The sequence below is a fragment of the Acanthisitta chloris genome, unplaced genomic scaffold, assembly GCF_000695815.1.
Source record: "Acanthisitta chloris isolate BGI_N310 unplaced genomic scaffold, ASM69581v1 scaffold14493, whole genome shotgun sequence".
NCBI lineage: Eukaryota > Metazoa > Chordata > Aves > Passeriformes > Acanthisittidae > Acanthisitta > Acanthisitta chloris.
In genome coordinates this window covers 124-16911 of record NW_008664385.1, presented here as the reverse complement: position 1 = coordinate 16911, position 16788 = coordinate 124, and the positions used below count along the sequence as shown (strand labels likewise).

General features: G+C 37.9%; 1 protein-coding gene across 1 annotated transcript; it reads right to left on the bottom strand.

Moving 5' to 3' along the window:
• Positions 1–1978: 1978 nt before the first annotated feature.
• On the bottom strand, positions 1979–13104 carry BNIP2 (BCL2/adenovirus E1B 19kDa interacting protein 2). The gene is made up of 11 exons (XM_009071332.1): positions 12965–13104; positions 12385–12515; positions 11552–11619; positions 10291–10464; positions 8486–8662; positions 7419–7521; positions 6992–7123; positions 6272–6358; positions 6038–6136; positions 5019–5054; positions 1979–2559 (listed from the first exon to the last, which is right to left on the bottom strand). The coding sequence occupies exons 2-11, from the start codon at positions 12432–12434 to the stop codon at positions 2511–2513; spliced, it is 975 nt and encodes a 324-aa protein (XP_009069580.1). The 5' UTR covers positions 12435–12515; positions 12965–13104; the 3' UTR covers positions 1979–2510.
• Positions 13105–16788: the final 3684 nt, after the last annotated feature.

Below are 16788 nucleotides of genomic sequence, written 5' to 3'. Positions count from 1 at the left end.
TACTGACTCATAAAATTATCTTTTCTTGACAGGGCTCACTGCATTCTAGCAACGTGAGTCTTACTCTTAGCAGGAAGTGCCACTGAAAGGTGAATTCCCTACAATACTTTATCTTATCACAAAGTGATTCAAGTTTTGAAATAATTTTTATTACAGTATGACATTGCAACTTTTCATGGTTTTAAATATTAAAATATATTACATTAAATTATAAATTTAAAAAGAAAAGATAAGTTTGACAAAACATTACCCATTACTTTGGGACCACTTTGTTTTTTTGTAAACATCCACCTCACCATTAAATGATGAGCTGCAAAAAGTCAGAGGGGAATAATTCTTTAGTATACTTCTTTCTCAAGCTGCATATCTTTAGGGACAGAAGAACTGTTGTGTTGTATATTCCTTCACAACAACTTGTACTAGAGGAAAAACCATTTGGTAAGCACATACACATTTCCAAAAGAAATCATAGTACTGCAGCATGAAATTGTGGAATCACTTACTACCAGGAAACACAGTAACAATCCCATCGTTTGGTGATATGGCCTGTACAGAGGACTTGGCTACTCTGTACTGCAGTATATACACAGGAAATAACAGGACATAGAGCACTATAATGCTGCCACTAAGAATCTGATTTTACTGAGAATAATCCTTCTCTCAATTAGGAAAAACTGGAAATGAGATATCAGAATGCTTACTGTTTAGCTTAGGACACACACAAACCCAGTGAGAATCAGGTTTGCATGTTCATACACACCACACTGTGGAAGTAACAGAAGTAAACAGGCTGTAAGTGTCTAATTAAGTGTCTGATTTACTGACTTGAACTTTACATTCATCTGGGTCAACATCAAAATTGAAGCAGGAAATAAAACAGCCCCAAAGGAATGGTTTGCACTCGTGCTTTGCTTTCAGAGCAAGATCCAAACCTGATGGAATGGATGCAAGGCAACAGGACATGAATATTGCCTGTTGTAAGAGCATATCCTGCATATTAATCTCTTTGAAACTGTGATACAGAAAATACTGTAACAAGTACTTGAATCTTGAGATGAAAGTCTTTGAGCTAAAACTTCCAGAGTCACGGGTAATTTGCCCTCATCTGACATGGATATGCTTTGAAAGTCTATACATGGATTATAAGGGACAGTAGATTAACTGTTAATTAGTAAGTCGACCATATAACTCTCTCTTGACTGTTACTTGTCAGGGTCAGGTAGTAACCTGGTTGAACACAACCGTTTGTTTTTTTTAATAAGGTAACTGAGTAACACTAACTTGAAATACTATTGAGAAGTGATGTTTTTTGGCGTTAAGACAAAACTGTGAGCACAATAAAAAACAAAAGCAAAGACTTAATATATTTGCTCCAACATTATACTGCTCAGCTCCTGAACGGATCTATTTGCATGCACCTGTCCTTACAGGGACATCACAACGATTCCCAAAAGATGTTATAAACTTTCACAACTTATCCTCCAGTGCATTACTGTTTACCCAATAAACCTAAACACTAGTTCTGTGTCTGAGAACATCTCTTATAGGCACAGGTTTAACACCCTTGCAGAGAAGGAAAATACCCCCCAACTCTGAAGACACGTTTTTAGAAGTTAAATTAGTGCTGGTATCGTGTCAAACCAAGAGCTTTAGAGATGGATGTTTTGTCTACAAGGATGACACAGGTAGCATACCTCTGCCAAAAAAAACCTCAAAAGTTATTATGACCAGAATACCTGTGTAACTCCCAAGTTCTACTGAGTATGGCCAGAGTTCCTACTACTAGCAACCAAGGTTAATCCCAGAAGAATTGCAATGAACCCATTTCCTACTGGTAGCCAAAACAATCTTGGCTTAGGCTTAAACCCTTTGGCCAACAGACTGAAGTTCACAGAACTGCAGTTCTGCATCCTGAACAATGGACTGAAAGACACAAAAGCTGAGGCTCACTCGAGTGAGGGAAAGGAGTGAGCTTGTATTAGGTATGTGAACAAAAATAAGGATCTCAACACTCGTGAAAGACTACATTAGGTGATTGTTAATATCCACACAAATTTCTGTGACAACCAAGAAATGCACTTGACCATTTACAGCAAAACAGATTTATACAGTAACAAGTAACTTATGGCCTTATCTACCTGCAAATGAATTCCTTCAGCAGGTACACGCAATATATTGCTCAGTCATAAAAATATATATATTATCTCTTTCCTTTAACATTTACGTATATAAATATTTTACTGAAGAACATGCATCATTTAGATAAACAATTGCAAGAACACCCTCTGAAAACAGAGTTCTTGGACACTTAGCAGTATAAACTGATTACATGAACAGCTACTAAAGTCAATACAAACAATACAGCAGGTAAGCAGTTCATTGTGTGCTAGTCCAAAGCACCTTTTGCAACAGATTATATAGTACATACACACACAGAGAATGCACTGTAAATGGAGCAAAAATAGCATCATTCCATCTGCATATTCTTCAGTCTTGCTTGGACTCCAAACTTACTGTTCACTTTTCTGCTCTTGTTTTCCATTCAGCTCTTGGTCAACTCTGCTTAGCAAAGAAAGCAGTAAAATTAAAAACTATGTTAACACAGTTTGATAGCTCATATATTCAGAAAAAAACTATCCCTCTTAAAAGGAAAACAAAGCTTTTACATGGGTAAAGTTTAGTGAATAAATATTAAATTAAGCTTTTTAAGGCAGTCACAACAATGGGGTTTTTAAAAAATATCTATTTTTCTACCTCCCCCTAGGAATTAATAAAGTTGTTAGGAAACCATTTAAATAACTATAACACTTGAGAGGAAGCATTTAAAAAGTGCAAGTGAAGTCAGACTACAGAAGAAAAGAGTAGGTCCTGTGCTTTTCATTAACAAGCCTACAGGTAACACAAAAGTACTGGCAAGCACTATCACCCTCATGAATTCATATGATGCAGAATGAGCACAGAATTGCCTTTAATGTGATAGTAATTAAGCCAAGAAGGTGACAGCGCTAGCTGAATCAACAAAAGTGAAGAGACTCCTTAACTGCAATATTTCTATCAAGTTCTAAGATGACTAGAATTATGCAGAAAAAAATCACCATCATGCTGATAAAAGTGGTTTGTGCCTTAGTTTTCCATATCTGCCCTGAGACTAGCAAACAAAATGCTGCTTTGCAGAAACCAGTGCATGACTGACAACCCTGCACAAAATTTACTTCTCCTTTTTACAGAAAGGAGAAGCTAGAGGTCTTCTTTATATCTTCTAGAAAGTAAGTTGTGCATGGAGGTAAATTAATTTTCAAACCAACAACAGTTGCAAAATGAGAGAGGCTAAGTTTGTCCTCTAACCTGTTCCAACTCTCAAACTACAGAGCCAATTTTTCAAAATGATAGAAACAATGACAGCTCCTTTAGGCCATGAACCCATGAAAAGGAGAGGCAAGTTATTTGTTTTCTTTTTCTTTTCCTCCCTGCAACTGTGAAAACTGAGCCGAGTACATAAAGATCCCACAGGTCTGGAGCACTGGTGTCTAGGAGCAACAATCCTAGTTGAATCCCTGTTCACCAGCACAGTCTGCAGATGCAACTCATCCCTGACCTCACTGCAGGATCTTAGCATCTTTTTTGACATGACTTCTAGGACTCACCAGGGAGTGTAAGAGAACTCGGTAAGCTAATGCAAACAGCTCAGCATCAACAGCTGACAATGGAAAGCCACACATGGGTATCATGTTTAAGCTTCCAGAGTGACTCATACACATAGCCGAACAACTCCCACTGCCATCCTCAACAAATTTAGTAACCAAACTTCCACACATCTCCTTTCCACCCTACTCTAACAAACAATGCCTGCAACTGTTTCCAACCTGATTAAAGACTCAGTATCAAATACTGCCTGTGATCTCTACATCCAAATTTTGCTGAGGAACATACTACTTCTTACAAAAGTCCTGGGGGTACAGGTGAAGGTATCAACAGGGACACCAAAAAGTGCTTGTTGTACTGGAGATTTTGAAAGGTTTCTGCATTACTGTTTGAATGTCCCAGGTTTGCATCCTTGCAATAGAATTGGGCCAAATTATGCACACTGTGGGTGGGTGGGGGGATATCAAGCAGAACTATTGTTTGATATGCACTGAAATGATTTCTTGACAGGCTTGGTACTTCAGGGTACACACTGCAAAATTATCACTTAATTGGAATAATTCCTAAAGAATGTTCAACACATCACTAGATTTATATGCTAGCTTTCAGAAATAATTTAAGTTCCTTTTACTTTTCTCTGTGTTCCTCTACTCAGTTTAGACAATAAGCCTCCCTTAAGAGTTATGCACACACAGGAAAATTAACTAAAAAAACCCCAAAGTTAGTAGCAAAATCTTTGAGCACATTTGTTAGTGAGTGAAAAAATAACATATCCATTTAAAAAAAAATCATCAGCCACTGGAATAGCTTGAATAGTTAGCAGGAGATTGAGAATTAAAAATATGGAATTCCAATGTTTATTAGCAAGGAAAGTAGGCACTGCAAATACAAACAGCACTAAAATACTAATTTAGATGGCATCTAAAAGGTGATGAATACCAAAAGTACAAGATTCAATATTAGAACTTCTTCGAAAGTTGCATCTCTGCTAATGCATAGCTACAGCTTAGCACCTAAACACAGCTAAGATACCAGTTCTAGTTAGAAACAGTGAAATTTGATTTAAGAGATTCACACAGAAGCACTACTTTTGCCTCTTAAAGACTCAGCTGAGAACCCATGTATCCCCTTAAAGTGAGCATCTCACACAGAGTAATAGAAACTTCCCAAATATCTGTCTGGACACCCAGGGTGAGTTCTGTGGGGATACACTGCCTGCAAGTTCAGTACAGTTACTTTCCTGCATAAAAACTTAGTCACTAGTGCATGTTTATATTTACAAATGCTTATTCCTTTATGCAAGCCAATCAACTGGGAGTTAGTTGCAGTGCAAATGGTCTTATCTAGATGCAACCCTAATCAAAATATGAATATACCTTTTCTGTTTCTTTCTAAACTTTTCTTCTTCATACCTTGGTGAAGAAAAGTTTTATTTCAGTAAATATAACATACGAAGGCCAAAATCAACAGAAGGTGAAAACTAGTATTAGTGTCAATATAGTTTGTAGAAACTTATTAAGTTCTGAAATGGATATAATAAAAAAAAAATACATTGTCCTTCCAACATTTATAAGCATTAAACAAGAAGCAGAAAGATTTATATACTATGACAACACATGAATTCAATACGATCTCTTGTACAGTTATTAAAATTCATCAATAAAATTTAAAGTCTGTATTCTAATAGGCTGATCAATTTATCATCAGAATTGTTAGTATTCCCATCTGATTTTATTAAGACCCAAGTTTATGGTTTCTATTCTATTACTGCACCCACAAACGCTATTGACAGAAGTATCATCATCATCATCATATTTGACAGCAGAATTGTGCTGATGTTAAAATGGATATTTTTATCTGCAGGAGGGGGGGAAATTACATTAATGCTGCCTTCACTTGTTTACCAAAGCAGTTTAGAACTGTAATGGATAGGGATTCAGCATTTTCCCACCACTGCTGCTCGGTTAAATGAGAACCTAACCCGAGTGATACTTCAGCCCTTAACTTGTTCCACATTTTACTAAGAATGCTGAAGATATTTTAAGTAACTTGATCATTAACATGCCCAGAATTTCTCACTCACAAACCAGTTTAGTGTATATACTAAGGTGTAGAACGACTGGGCTGAGGCCTTGTCTCTAGAAGACTTAATTCACACACGATAACAGTAATTACCACAAAGCACCATCTGTGAAAATCACTAATTATTACTCTGTCCATGCTGCTGCATACCAAACTGCAGCTAGCAATGAAGTCAAACTCCTCCTAGAGACAGCAATGATCTGAGCTGGAGTTATTAAGTGCCAAGTGTCACACTCAAACCAAACACTGATTACAACACATACTGCTTCTAACACGTGATCTATGTAGAACATGTTCAAATAACAAAACGTACTGTTTTATGCATTCTGGGATGCCAACGTATTCCATGGGGATGAGTTCAGCTAGTTCTGCCAGGGTAAAGACATACCTAATTTTTTGGCTGAATTTTGAGCTGTGGAAGAACAAATGCAGGGCATAGTTACAACTTCAACATTTTTCACTGGGTCAGTATTAAAACAGTTCTTTCAAGTGCAAAGTAAACAGTTGTTAGGACTACTTAAAAAAGAAGAAGCTTCCAGAAGATTACCTAATGAAAGGTTTTGTGATGGCCAGAAGTGTTCTGATGAACCAAGAAGGATGGACTATGATCAGTGATTTCAGATTTTTCCTTAACCTGAAGAATTCAAACAATGGACATAATTACTGGAAGAAAATGCAGTATGATGACAAGGGCTTTTTGAATGTATCCTGAGTTATGTTTTTGCAAGCACAACTGTCACATAAACCTACTATTCTGACATTCCATTAACAGAAATTAACATCTGCCAGAAGAAAAAATACTACACAACTCTAGAGTCAAAATTTAAGATAGAGTATCAATTTGACAACAATGACAAGGAAATAACATTCCAAGGAGAAGTTTCTTTGAATCTTTCTACACAACCAATGATGAAGTGATGCACAAAAGGACTCCACTTATATTAATGTTTTTAGGATATTCTACAGGATAACAATATTCAGTATTCTGAGGCTACTGTTTGCACTAAAAAAACAACTAACAACAACGAAACACACACAAAAAACCTCAACCAACCAACCAAAAGCCACCACAGAACACCACCCAGGCATGTCTGCAGCTTTATTCCACACTGTCTGGCTTAGGAAGAGGTTTTCAATATACCAAGTGATTTCCTTAATCAAATTTTAACCAGAAGATACCAGACACCATGTTAAACAGCAGTTTTTCCTAAATACGCCTATCACTGAGCATGTGAATATTTTAAGAGGACACTGCAGAGTCTCTTACCTTCTATCAATTTGCTGGTAGCACTTCCTGAGCCAACCTAAACTTGGCATTTTTCTCCTTGTTGTTGCACCATTCAGGTAAACTATCATATAGTTCTCTGCTACTAACAGCTCTAAAGTGCCAATTACATACCTGTAGAGACAAACAAAGAAAACTTTAATATCTTTGCTTGAAATAATTCCAAATTGTGCTCAAATACATTAAAAACAATGAAGAAAGAGTTGGCAACAATGTTGAGCAACATCTAATCAATTTCTTTCCTTCCCCTGGAAGCAGATGGGGTTGTTTTCCTATTTGTTACCTTTCCCTCACCTGAAATATAAAAAACTTTATTAACAAGAGAGAGAGGAGTCATTGCCCTTCCCTTAGAATGCTAAGTTTCACCATGTGGAGTTAAGACAGTACTCAGGGGCAGATGATGACTTACTTAAATAGATTGTCCATTAGGTATCTGTAGTTCGGCTGGCTGCTCTCAGGCATAAAGCAAACAGCAAACACAACAATGGCATTTAAGCCATCACCATAATAACCTAAAAACAAAGAAAAAAGCAGCAGTAGTGACAAAGGTGACTCTACACTGATTGTGCTTACACCAAGTCAAGCACATTCAGTATGATTTTTCATTATCTACAAACATCTATGTGGACAGATTCATACAGTTACAGAACACCTCAAGATTTCTTTTTCAAATCTGTCTACTTCTAAAGCAGTAAGTGAAGATGATGTCAATCAAATGCTGCACCTACAACCAACATCTCTATATATAACCTCAGTATATTTAATAACACCTACACCAACAGTATACTTAATAAAGTCAACTCTTCTTCCAGCCTAAACTGTTGGGAAGAGTCATGAAATTGATTTACGCCTTAGTAGATCTATAGTTAATCATAGAATCATAGAATTTTAGGGGTTGGAATAGAGTTTAGAGATTACCCAGTCCCACCCCCCTGCCCTGGGCAGGGACACCTCCCACCAGAGCAGGTTGCTCAAGGCTTCATCCAACCTGGCTTTGAACACTGCCAGGGTTGGGGCAGCCATAGCCTCCCTGGGCAACCTGTGCCAGTGTCTCACCACCCTTACAGGAATACACCTTTTCCTAATATCTAACCTAAATTTCCTCTCTTTCAATTTGTACCCATTGCTACTTGTCCTGTCCCTGCAGCACCTACCCAAGAGTGCCTCTGCAGCTTCCCTGGAGCCCCTTCAGATCCTGGAAGGCTGCTCTGAGGTCTCCACACAACCTTCTCCAGGCTGAAGAAGTGCTTTCAACATTTTTTAAATCAAAATATTATACTGGTAGCACTGCCACTGTAGAACAGACTAAGCACATCCTATCATATATGTGCATTTTAGCACATGTGAACATGTGTAGATGTTGGAACTTTAGTTTAATGCCAAGTCTTTACCCCCAAAGCTCTTCCTATACCACCTCAACTCAGCCTAAAGAAAGAGTTGCTCACCAGTTCCCCTCAGCACATCACAAGTACTTACCACCATGACTGATAACCTTTTTATATGGTTCAATTGCCTTCATGTCCACCCTATGGTCCTGCTCTCCAATTCTAAACATTCGCCAGCGTCGTCCATCATCCTTCTCCTCTGCCGCAGCATATTCAGTGAGTGATCCTTTCCTAATTACATCAGTAGTTTTTGGTTTTGGAAGATCATCTGCCAAAGTTGAAACACGTTCACGATCCACTATGGATACTATGTATAGTGACAATCAGTTACAACACAGGTTAACCACTTTGCAATCAAATCACTTTGGGATTCTTTAGCCAGTCAGACATACCAGCTGATGTCATGGATATTTTATCAACACACTCCACGCTGGCATTTATCTGTTGACTGCAATTTTCTGTGTTAAAAGTATGTGAAAAATGACCATTTGTGTAGGCAGCCTAATTAACTGTAGGCTTACAGAACACAGCCCTCAATGAATCTCACCAAAATAGACAAAGTGGTTAACTCCAAGGAGAATTACAGAGGTTGCTTGATCACAGATTTACATAAAAGCATGACGAGAATTACAGAGGTTGCTTGATCACAGGCTTACATAAAAGCATGATTTAAAACATTGATGGTACCTTGCAAGCAAACATGCAGGCAAATCTATTAGAAATTAAAGCTAATTGACATGTGTGCAATCAATGTATATGAAATTTATGCTGACAGCAATTTGCTCCGATTAAATTATGATTCTTGACTTTGTTGCATAGACCTTACCCAAAGCGAGAAAAACCTACTGCAAGTTAGTTGTCTGTTCCCAAGACAAAGCTGTTAATTGAAACTATCCTTCCAGGAAAATGAAGGCAGCAGCATTAAAGGAAGAAAAGACAGAAACCCTTTTCAGCCACTTTTAAAAACAAGACACAAACATCTGGAACATTTCCTTCGCATCACTGCAAAACTAGCCCTAAATACCAATTCTTCTTCATTAAAATGATGAAAATCCTTTTACACAGCTAAACACACAGTCTCTGTTATGAGAAGTTCACCCTCAATATGTCTTTAGCAATTGAAAAAAACAAAACCACCTCCTTATTCTATAGGGTGTCCCTTTCTCCATGTATAAGCTGTCTGGAATGAAGAACAGGTAGTGTTTCAAACACAACAGTGAACAGAGAGGTTCCTGTTTCCTCAGGAATTAAAATTATTTTCAGAATAAAAAAATTGACTTCATATGTTTACTTATTAGAGACATTCTTAAGTCATGAAGTTTACAGAAGTTAGAGACTCCAACACTTGGACCAACACAGTGGTGCCTGGCTTACATAAAAGGGCCTTGAAACACAATTAAACTGCAAGCTGAAAGTTTCTGCTTTAACTCCTACACAAAACTTCTACCTCAAATAAAATTTGTTAGAATCTCCAGGTTTTGCCTATAAGAATGAGATAAAGCTTCTATTCATGTCTTCATTTTGAGATCATTACTAGTGTGGTTGTAGCTAAGTTAACTTCCTACCGAGTCATTTCAGAATTCTTTAACAGAAAATAGAGGCTCTTCCTACTACTTTCAGTCAATCTGGAAAGTACACAAACTCTAAGGCTGCTGAGCTTTTACCATTCTCACCACAGTAAGATATGAGATCAGGTATTACTCAATACTTTGAAAAACACCATTCAGTCTTCCTTAAATACAAAGCCTGCAATTCATCACTTTCTGAGTAGCTAATCTATTCCTTTATATTTTTCCTCTTGGAACTGAGTCATTGTGATTTCCTACTTGAGAAACTATTGAGCTCCACATAATAGAAATATTTTAGAGAATCAGACAAAAGCACCAAAATACTTACCTTCCCATTCAAATTCATTGCTATTTTCTGAAGGAGTATCTATGTCATCCAAATCAATCTCTACACTGTCATCCAAGTCATCAGACAAAACAGAATCCCCACTGCGATCCAGAGTTAAGCTGATATCTGGAGCCACGAGTTTCTTCTTCACTTTGGTTCCAATGACCTCTGCATCTAGAAAAAGCAAATAATTTATTTTCAAAGCTGAAGTGAGTTTAGGTAAGCATATAAACAAGAAAGAAGGGCACAGTCCTTCCCCAAGATGCATTGTAAGTTCATGCCCATCACTTAACCAATGTATCTTTGGATTAGGATTTTAATACAGGATGAGAAGAACAGCAGGTAAAAGTTAAGTCCTCAAGACCCTAAGTTTACACAGCTGCATATACTCTATGACCACCATCCTCCCTACAGAACACAACCTCAAGTTGCTGCCACCACCTACAACACAACTACCCCCACCAGCTGCATCACAGTGTACCACAAGGTGTTCCAGATACTAAACAGGTCTTGCAAATCATGCAATAGATTCATGTCCCCAGCCCTTGTTTTTGTTAGGCATTGTTCACATCATAACCATCTCTGATGAAATAAAAAAGACATAAAAGCTATGAGAACACAGAGTGAAAGACAAAATGCTTTGAGGCACAGGACAAATATATGATTTAGACAGGAGTTGAAAGCAGGGAATAAAATCAAATATCAATCCCTCACTGGAAATGCCACAAGTAAAGCAGACAGATGAAATCAAAGAAATTTTTTAGTGTAAAAAAAAAAAGAAAATCAATCTGTACTATTTCCCCTCTGACCACTGAGACAAGCAATGCTCTTAAGCAGCCACAGAAATCTGGAATTGGGAGTAAAGGTATGGCAGACCCTAACAGATGCACAGAAGCCAAATAATGAACTAAGATTTTAAGACAGGTCAGGAAGTAAGTGCAATAATTTGGTTTTGGCCAGCATTTACCTGGATAGCTCTCTGCACAGGGAGATGAAGAGTCTCATATTTTATTCCAAAACCCTTTTCTTTCTAGACAAGATGTTTATAATACCCTTCACATATAAAAGTGTCATTTACAATGCAGTTTCCTCCAGCCTGACTCAAAAACAAAACAAAACTGAAACAAAGAAAAGCAAAGCAAAAAAAAAAAAAAAACCAAACCCAAAACAAAACCTAAGAAAAAAACCAAAAACCAATGGAGCTTTCAAACAGCCATTTAAGTAGGAAGCAGTCAGCTTGACTGGTGTGGAATCTTCTTACCAGCTTCACTTTCTGTTCCAGCTGCAGCCAATGTATCAGACTCAACAGGATCATCCTCTGGCAGGGGCCTGGTACATAAAGTACAAATTATTGTTACAGAACTTCCTTAAGTTGTTTTTTTCACAGTCAGCTAAATGCCAAATATTTAAACTTACACACTGCTAAGAAAACCACTGTAGGATAGTACTGAACTCAATTTCCTTACAGCCTAAGTTCAAGCTTTCAGTAAACAAAGCACCAAAGTCACAAAACATTTCTTTACAGCATTCAAGCAACCACCTGCTGACGTGACAAATAACAAAATGCTGATTGCTACTCATGTGTCATCCTTAAGAAACTTGTCACACTCTTGGTTGAGAAAATCTGATGTTTAATACATTACAGTAGTGTAGTCATGTTGCCACAGAAAGCCCCTAAAGTCAGCTGATTTAGTTTCTTTGTAGGCTCAAGCAACCCTAGCAGCCCTAACTGCTAAAGATTTTGCTCAGAAATGTTGCTTAATGAAATATCTGGGCCTTAAGACACTAGTAATAATATGCAAACAATGCAGTTGCAAAATATTGTCACAGAAAATAAAGTCAAGCTTACAAACATTCACCTTAGGAACCCTGGAAGCTTCTCCAGTGGCAATGGTGTATTACTTAACTTAAACAGGAACATGAAGCAATCCCTTTACAGACTACAAAGAAACATGTCACAAAACCTTTTCAAGACTCCTATAATAATGCAAATCACTTCGAGGTGATTATTGGGTATTAATTCACCAGGATGACAGAGGTAGCTCATTGTGGATGTTACATTTCATCTGCATTACTTTTAACAAAAATAAAAACCTTGGAAAATCTTCATCTTGCCATTCTTCCTTAAACTCAACACCTTCCATTCTCCAGCCAACTTGAATTGCTAATGGAGACTCCTGATCAGCCAGAACCTCTTGTCTTCAGGACAGTGGGCTAAAGAGGAGCTGCAGGAACACAACAGAGGATGTTAGTTCAATGCTGTTGTAATTCTCATCCTTGAACTTATCACCAAATTGAGGAACGATGCAAAATAAAAACCAAAAGTTTATGGTTTTCTTCCATTTTACTTTTTGTTCCATACAAAACTGCTGGTTTATCATACAGTAATTCAGGCTGGAAGGCATCTCACATAGTCCCATGCCTTGCTCAAGCAGGAGCAATCTCTCCACTAAAATCAATGCCTTGAGCAACCTGATCTATCATTTATGATTACACCAGTTTACTCCAAAATGGAAGACACCTAACATGTCTCTAGATTCCACAGGAGGTAACGAATAAGTGTATATTTTGATGAAAGAAGTCCAGATGGTCAGATCTAAAATACAACCCGTTAAAAACACCCAAACCAACTCAAGAGCTTTAAAGATAACTAAGGTGTCTGCAGAGAACTCACCCTGAGATATGCAAGTAAAGCTGTGTTTTTTCAGGCTCACCCATCACCAGCAACAAGGAATCCCCAATAATGGAACATGATAAACCATTCTGCTGACATACAAGTCCAAACCAGTTGAACCTCTTGGCTGTGTTGGCTCTAAAGATTGGCAGAAACAAGTAAACTTATCAGTGAAGATGTTAAGAAAATCAACATTAAACAAGAAACAATGGTATTTTAAAATGCAAAGAAGCAATCAACACAGAACACCAGTAAGTACAAAGTTTGAATGCAATCATATTGCTAATTAAGACAGAAATTTTTTTTTTATGGCTAAAAAGAAACAAATTACACTTACTCTTCTGTAGGATCATCTTTCCTTTCACAACAAATCCAAATTTCTCTTCTCCTGATCTGATTACAACCACAGACTGATCTTAAAACAATGCTGCAATGCCTAAAGCTTCACTACACAAGCTGATTAATAAAGAAAATGTACAGACTGATTTTGATAAAACTACAGACAAATTACACACTAATGACCTCAATGTAAGCCTACTTTACTGACATTTCCCTGCTACCCTCACACAGAAAATTGAAATAAAATTTTCAGGAGGTAGCAACCTAGTTCCTCTTCAGAGTCAGGCTCTTCTGTTTGAATCACTCTCAGGTATTGGCATAAATGTCTCTGCACACAACCTCCAAGAAGTTGCCCCTAGCAATTGTCCTCCCAGTTCTCCCTCTTCCTGTTTGTCCTTCCTGACTAATGCACTGTTGGGAGCAGTTTCTTGCTGCTTGAATCATGAGACTTTCCTCATGAAACAAGTCCTGCCTTTCATTAAGATGATGATACTCTCAGCACACAAGGAACTCCTGGATACTAACCTGCTGAATGCAGCAGTGAATTTCAAATGTTTGCTTGCAGATGAGATCATAGTTTGATCAGCAGTAACAGTGACTATGTGCACAGCTCTCTATGCATTTGTTTCAGGACACTGAGATGAAGAACGAGGTTTTACAAGGGATCCAACTTACTTAAGAGAATACAGTGGTTACCATCAGTATGGAATGAACCATCTGATGCAAATACACAGTTGACTATAAACCTGAAAGAAAATCTAAACTGATGACTTCACTCTTAAGGGACAAATAGAGAAATGAAGAAAACTAACAATAAAAAAAACTCAAACACACACACAAACCAAGCCTATCACTGCACTGGTGAGCTGTAAGATGCTGCTCCTGAGCTCATTGCACTGCATTCACAGACAGTTCAGAGTAGGGTTTTGTTCCAAGACTTGAACAGTTTTCTCACCACATTTTTGACAAACACCAAGTAACATCTATTCATTTCAAATGTACAGCACTTCAGTGCAGACACAATTCCTACCTGCATGTATTTCATTACACTGAGATAAACACGGTGCACTAAGAGTTTACAACTTACTCATGTCCTTACCAAAGTTTAAGGTACTTTGACAAAACACTTCTCAGTTATTTGCAGAATTCTCAACAGCAACTTCTCATTAAGGTCCACTAGAAAGCAATCAGCTGTTAAATACTGCATAGGACGATTGCAAACAACTTACAAGGCAAGCTCGGAGTTCTACATCAGATAAGACTGAATTTAGGTTTATACCATCCTACTTAACATGCAGACTAAGTGTTGTTTTGGATGTTCTGACTTGAAGCCTGGTGTATAAAAGCCCTATCATTTGTCAACTAGAAGACTGAGGAATTAAGGAGGAAGGGTAATCTCAAAAAAGTCTGAAAAGTGCTGATTTAAAGTCATTTTACATCGACTAATATAAATGCTTACAAAGCAGGGGGAAAAAATCTATTTCTGCTTATACAAACTAAAGCTGAGTTTAAAAAAGTCTTCCTGTGACTGCTGTGGCAGTGCTGACATCTGCTTTTCATATGCCCAAGTCTTTTTAACTCAGCCATAAATTTAAAATCTAAAAACTCGATTTGAAAAACACAATATATTGTAACAATGCAAGTATTTATCAGTCATGTACAAGGAAAGCAATTACTTTCTACCTGATGCTACTAGCACTCTCCATGGTTGTAACAATGCAAGTATTTATCAGTCACGTACAAGGAAAGCAATTACTTTCTAGCTGATGCTACTAGCACTCTTCATGACCAACTCCAGCAGTCATGGTTTCAGAGAACACCAAGCCTGAGCTTACTCTCCTGTTCATTGTTTTTATTTTGCTTAACAAAATGGAACTGGAAGATTGGGAGTTACCCAAAGGTCAGAAACTCCAACACATCAAAGACCATCTGGATGCAGGACTGTGTGTGGTTCTGCTCTCTTACTGGAGCCACTGGACATTAGTGCTCAGCAATGCCTCTTTTATTTTTAAGTATCTCAACAGGTTAAGTTATGGCATTCCAGAAAGATGCACCATGAGGGAACACATCACTCAAACCCACTACTCATCCATTACAGCTACTGAAGAGATTTTTCAGTCCAGAACAGCAGGTTAAACCTACTTAATTTTGCATTTGAAGAGTATTACTGCTTGCACCAGAGGGCAAACATCAGTGTTTTCATCCTTTTTCCTAGAAAAACAGTAATTTCCAGAGTTCTCACATTAATACCAAGCTGCCTTAGCTGGCAGGTGCAGGAATATCAAATACAACAGTGTTAAGGAGCCTATTATAAATTGCCACTTTTTAAAATTCACTGTACAGCTAAACAGAGACTCTAGTCTGTCCCAAATACTTAAAAGGGGGACAGGGAAAAAGGACAACAGGAAGCATGAGATCACTTTATTCATGAAGTGAAAGACCCCTAGCAAAAAAAGGTTTAGGTTTTCACCTCTGAGTTGTCAGACAAACACACAAAGAAATAGGAGTTACACATTTCCATGGTCAGATCTGTTCTCCAGTACAATGACCCATATTCAGTCCTCAGTCAGCACCTCTGCATCTGAGGTAGAATAAATATGAAGTCTATCTTTGCAAAGCAATTGCAATGACAAACACAACACTGAGCTCCATATCCAGTCCATAAAGAACACAATGCCTTTTCCATCTCAAACCATCAAAATCAACTACAAAAAAAGTCAGCCTACTTTCTTTCCCACCCTGCATTTCACCTTCCCTGCGTCAACAGAAACATCAACTGAGTGTTAATTCTAGGTTCCAGGCACCAAAGAGGTGGTTCTAAGAGTAATTTTCATGTTTGATTTTACAGGAAGCCAAAAGTAAGGCAGAGACACATTTCCTGGTACACACACCCACATGATGCAGCTCACTGCAATTTCTGAATGTTTTTGTAACTCCAGTGGCTTTTACAATGTGGCCACACTAGCCACGATCCCAGGACATGTTTCCCAGATCTGAAGATGGACATCCAGACCTTATCACTTGCAAGTTTGCATAACATGGTGATGGAAGGACTTTCCTTACTAACAAGTCCATTCTTGACCTTTTTTTTATCCCCTTCTCTCAGCACCAAAGCACAGAGAAATCAGCCAGCTAGAAGAGAAAACTCCTTAAATCACTCTTGCTTTCCTCTCCCAAGATCCTACTTTAAACTCCACATCCAGAACAACAGAAGGATCTGCGTTTCCACACCCTCAGATTCATTCCAAGGCAAACACTAACTTTTCAAACAAATCACGAAGAATTTATACCCCCGCCTAAATACAACCAATATTCCCCTTTAAGCTTTAAATCCACACCCTCAGAAATCACCTACTATTTAGTCCATTGCATTAACAGCAGGAAATAAGGAGGAACTAAAACAAAAGGCACTAGAAAGCAACTCCAACTTCCGCGGCACAGCTCGGGACGAGCGTTTGCGACCACTCCACCAAGAATTGCTGCTC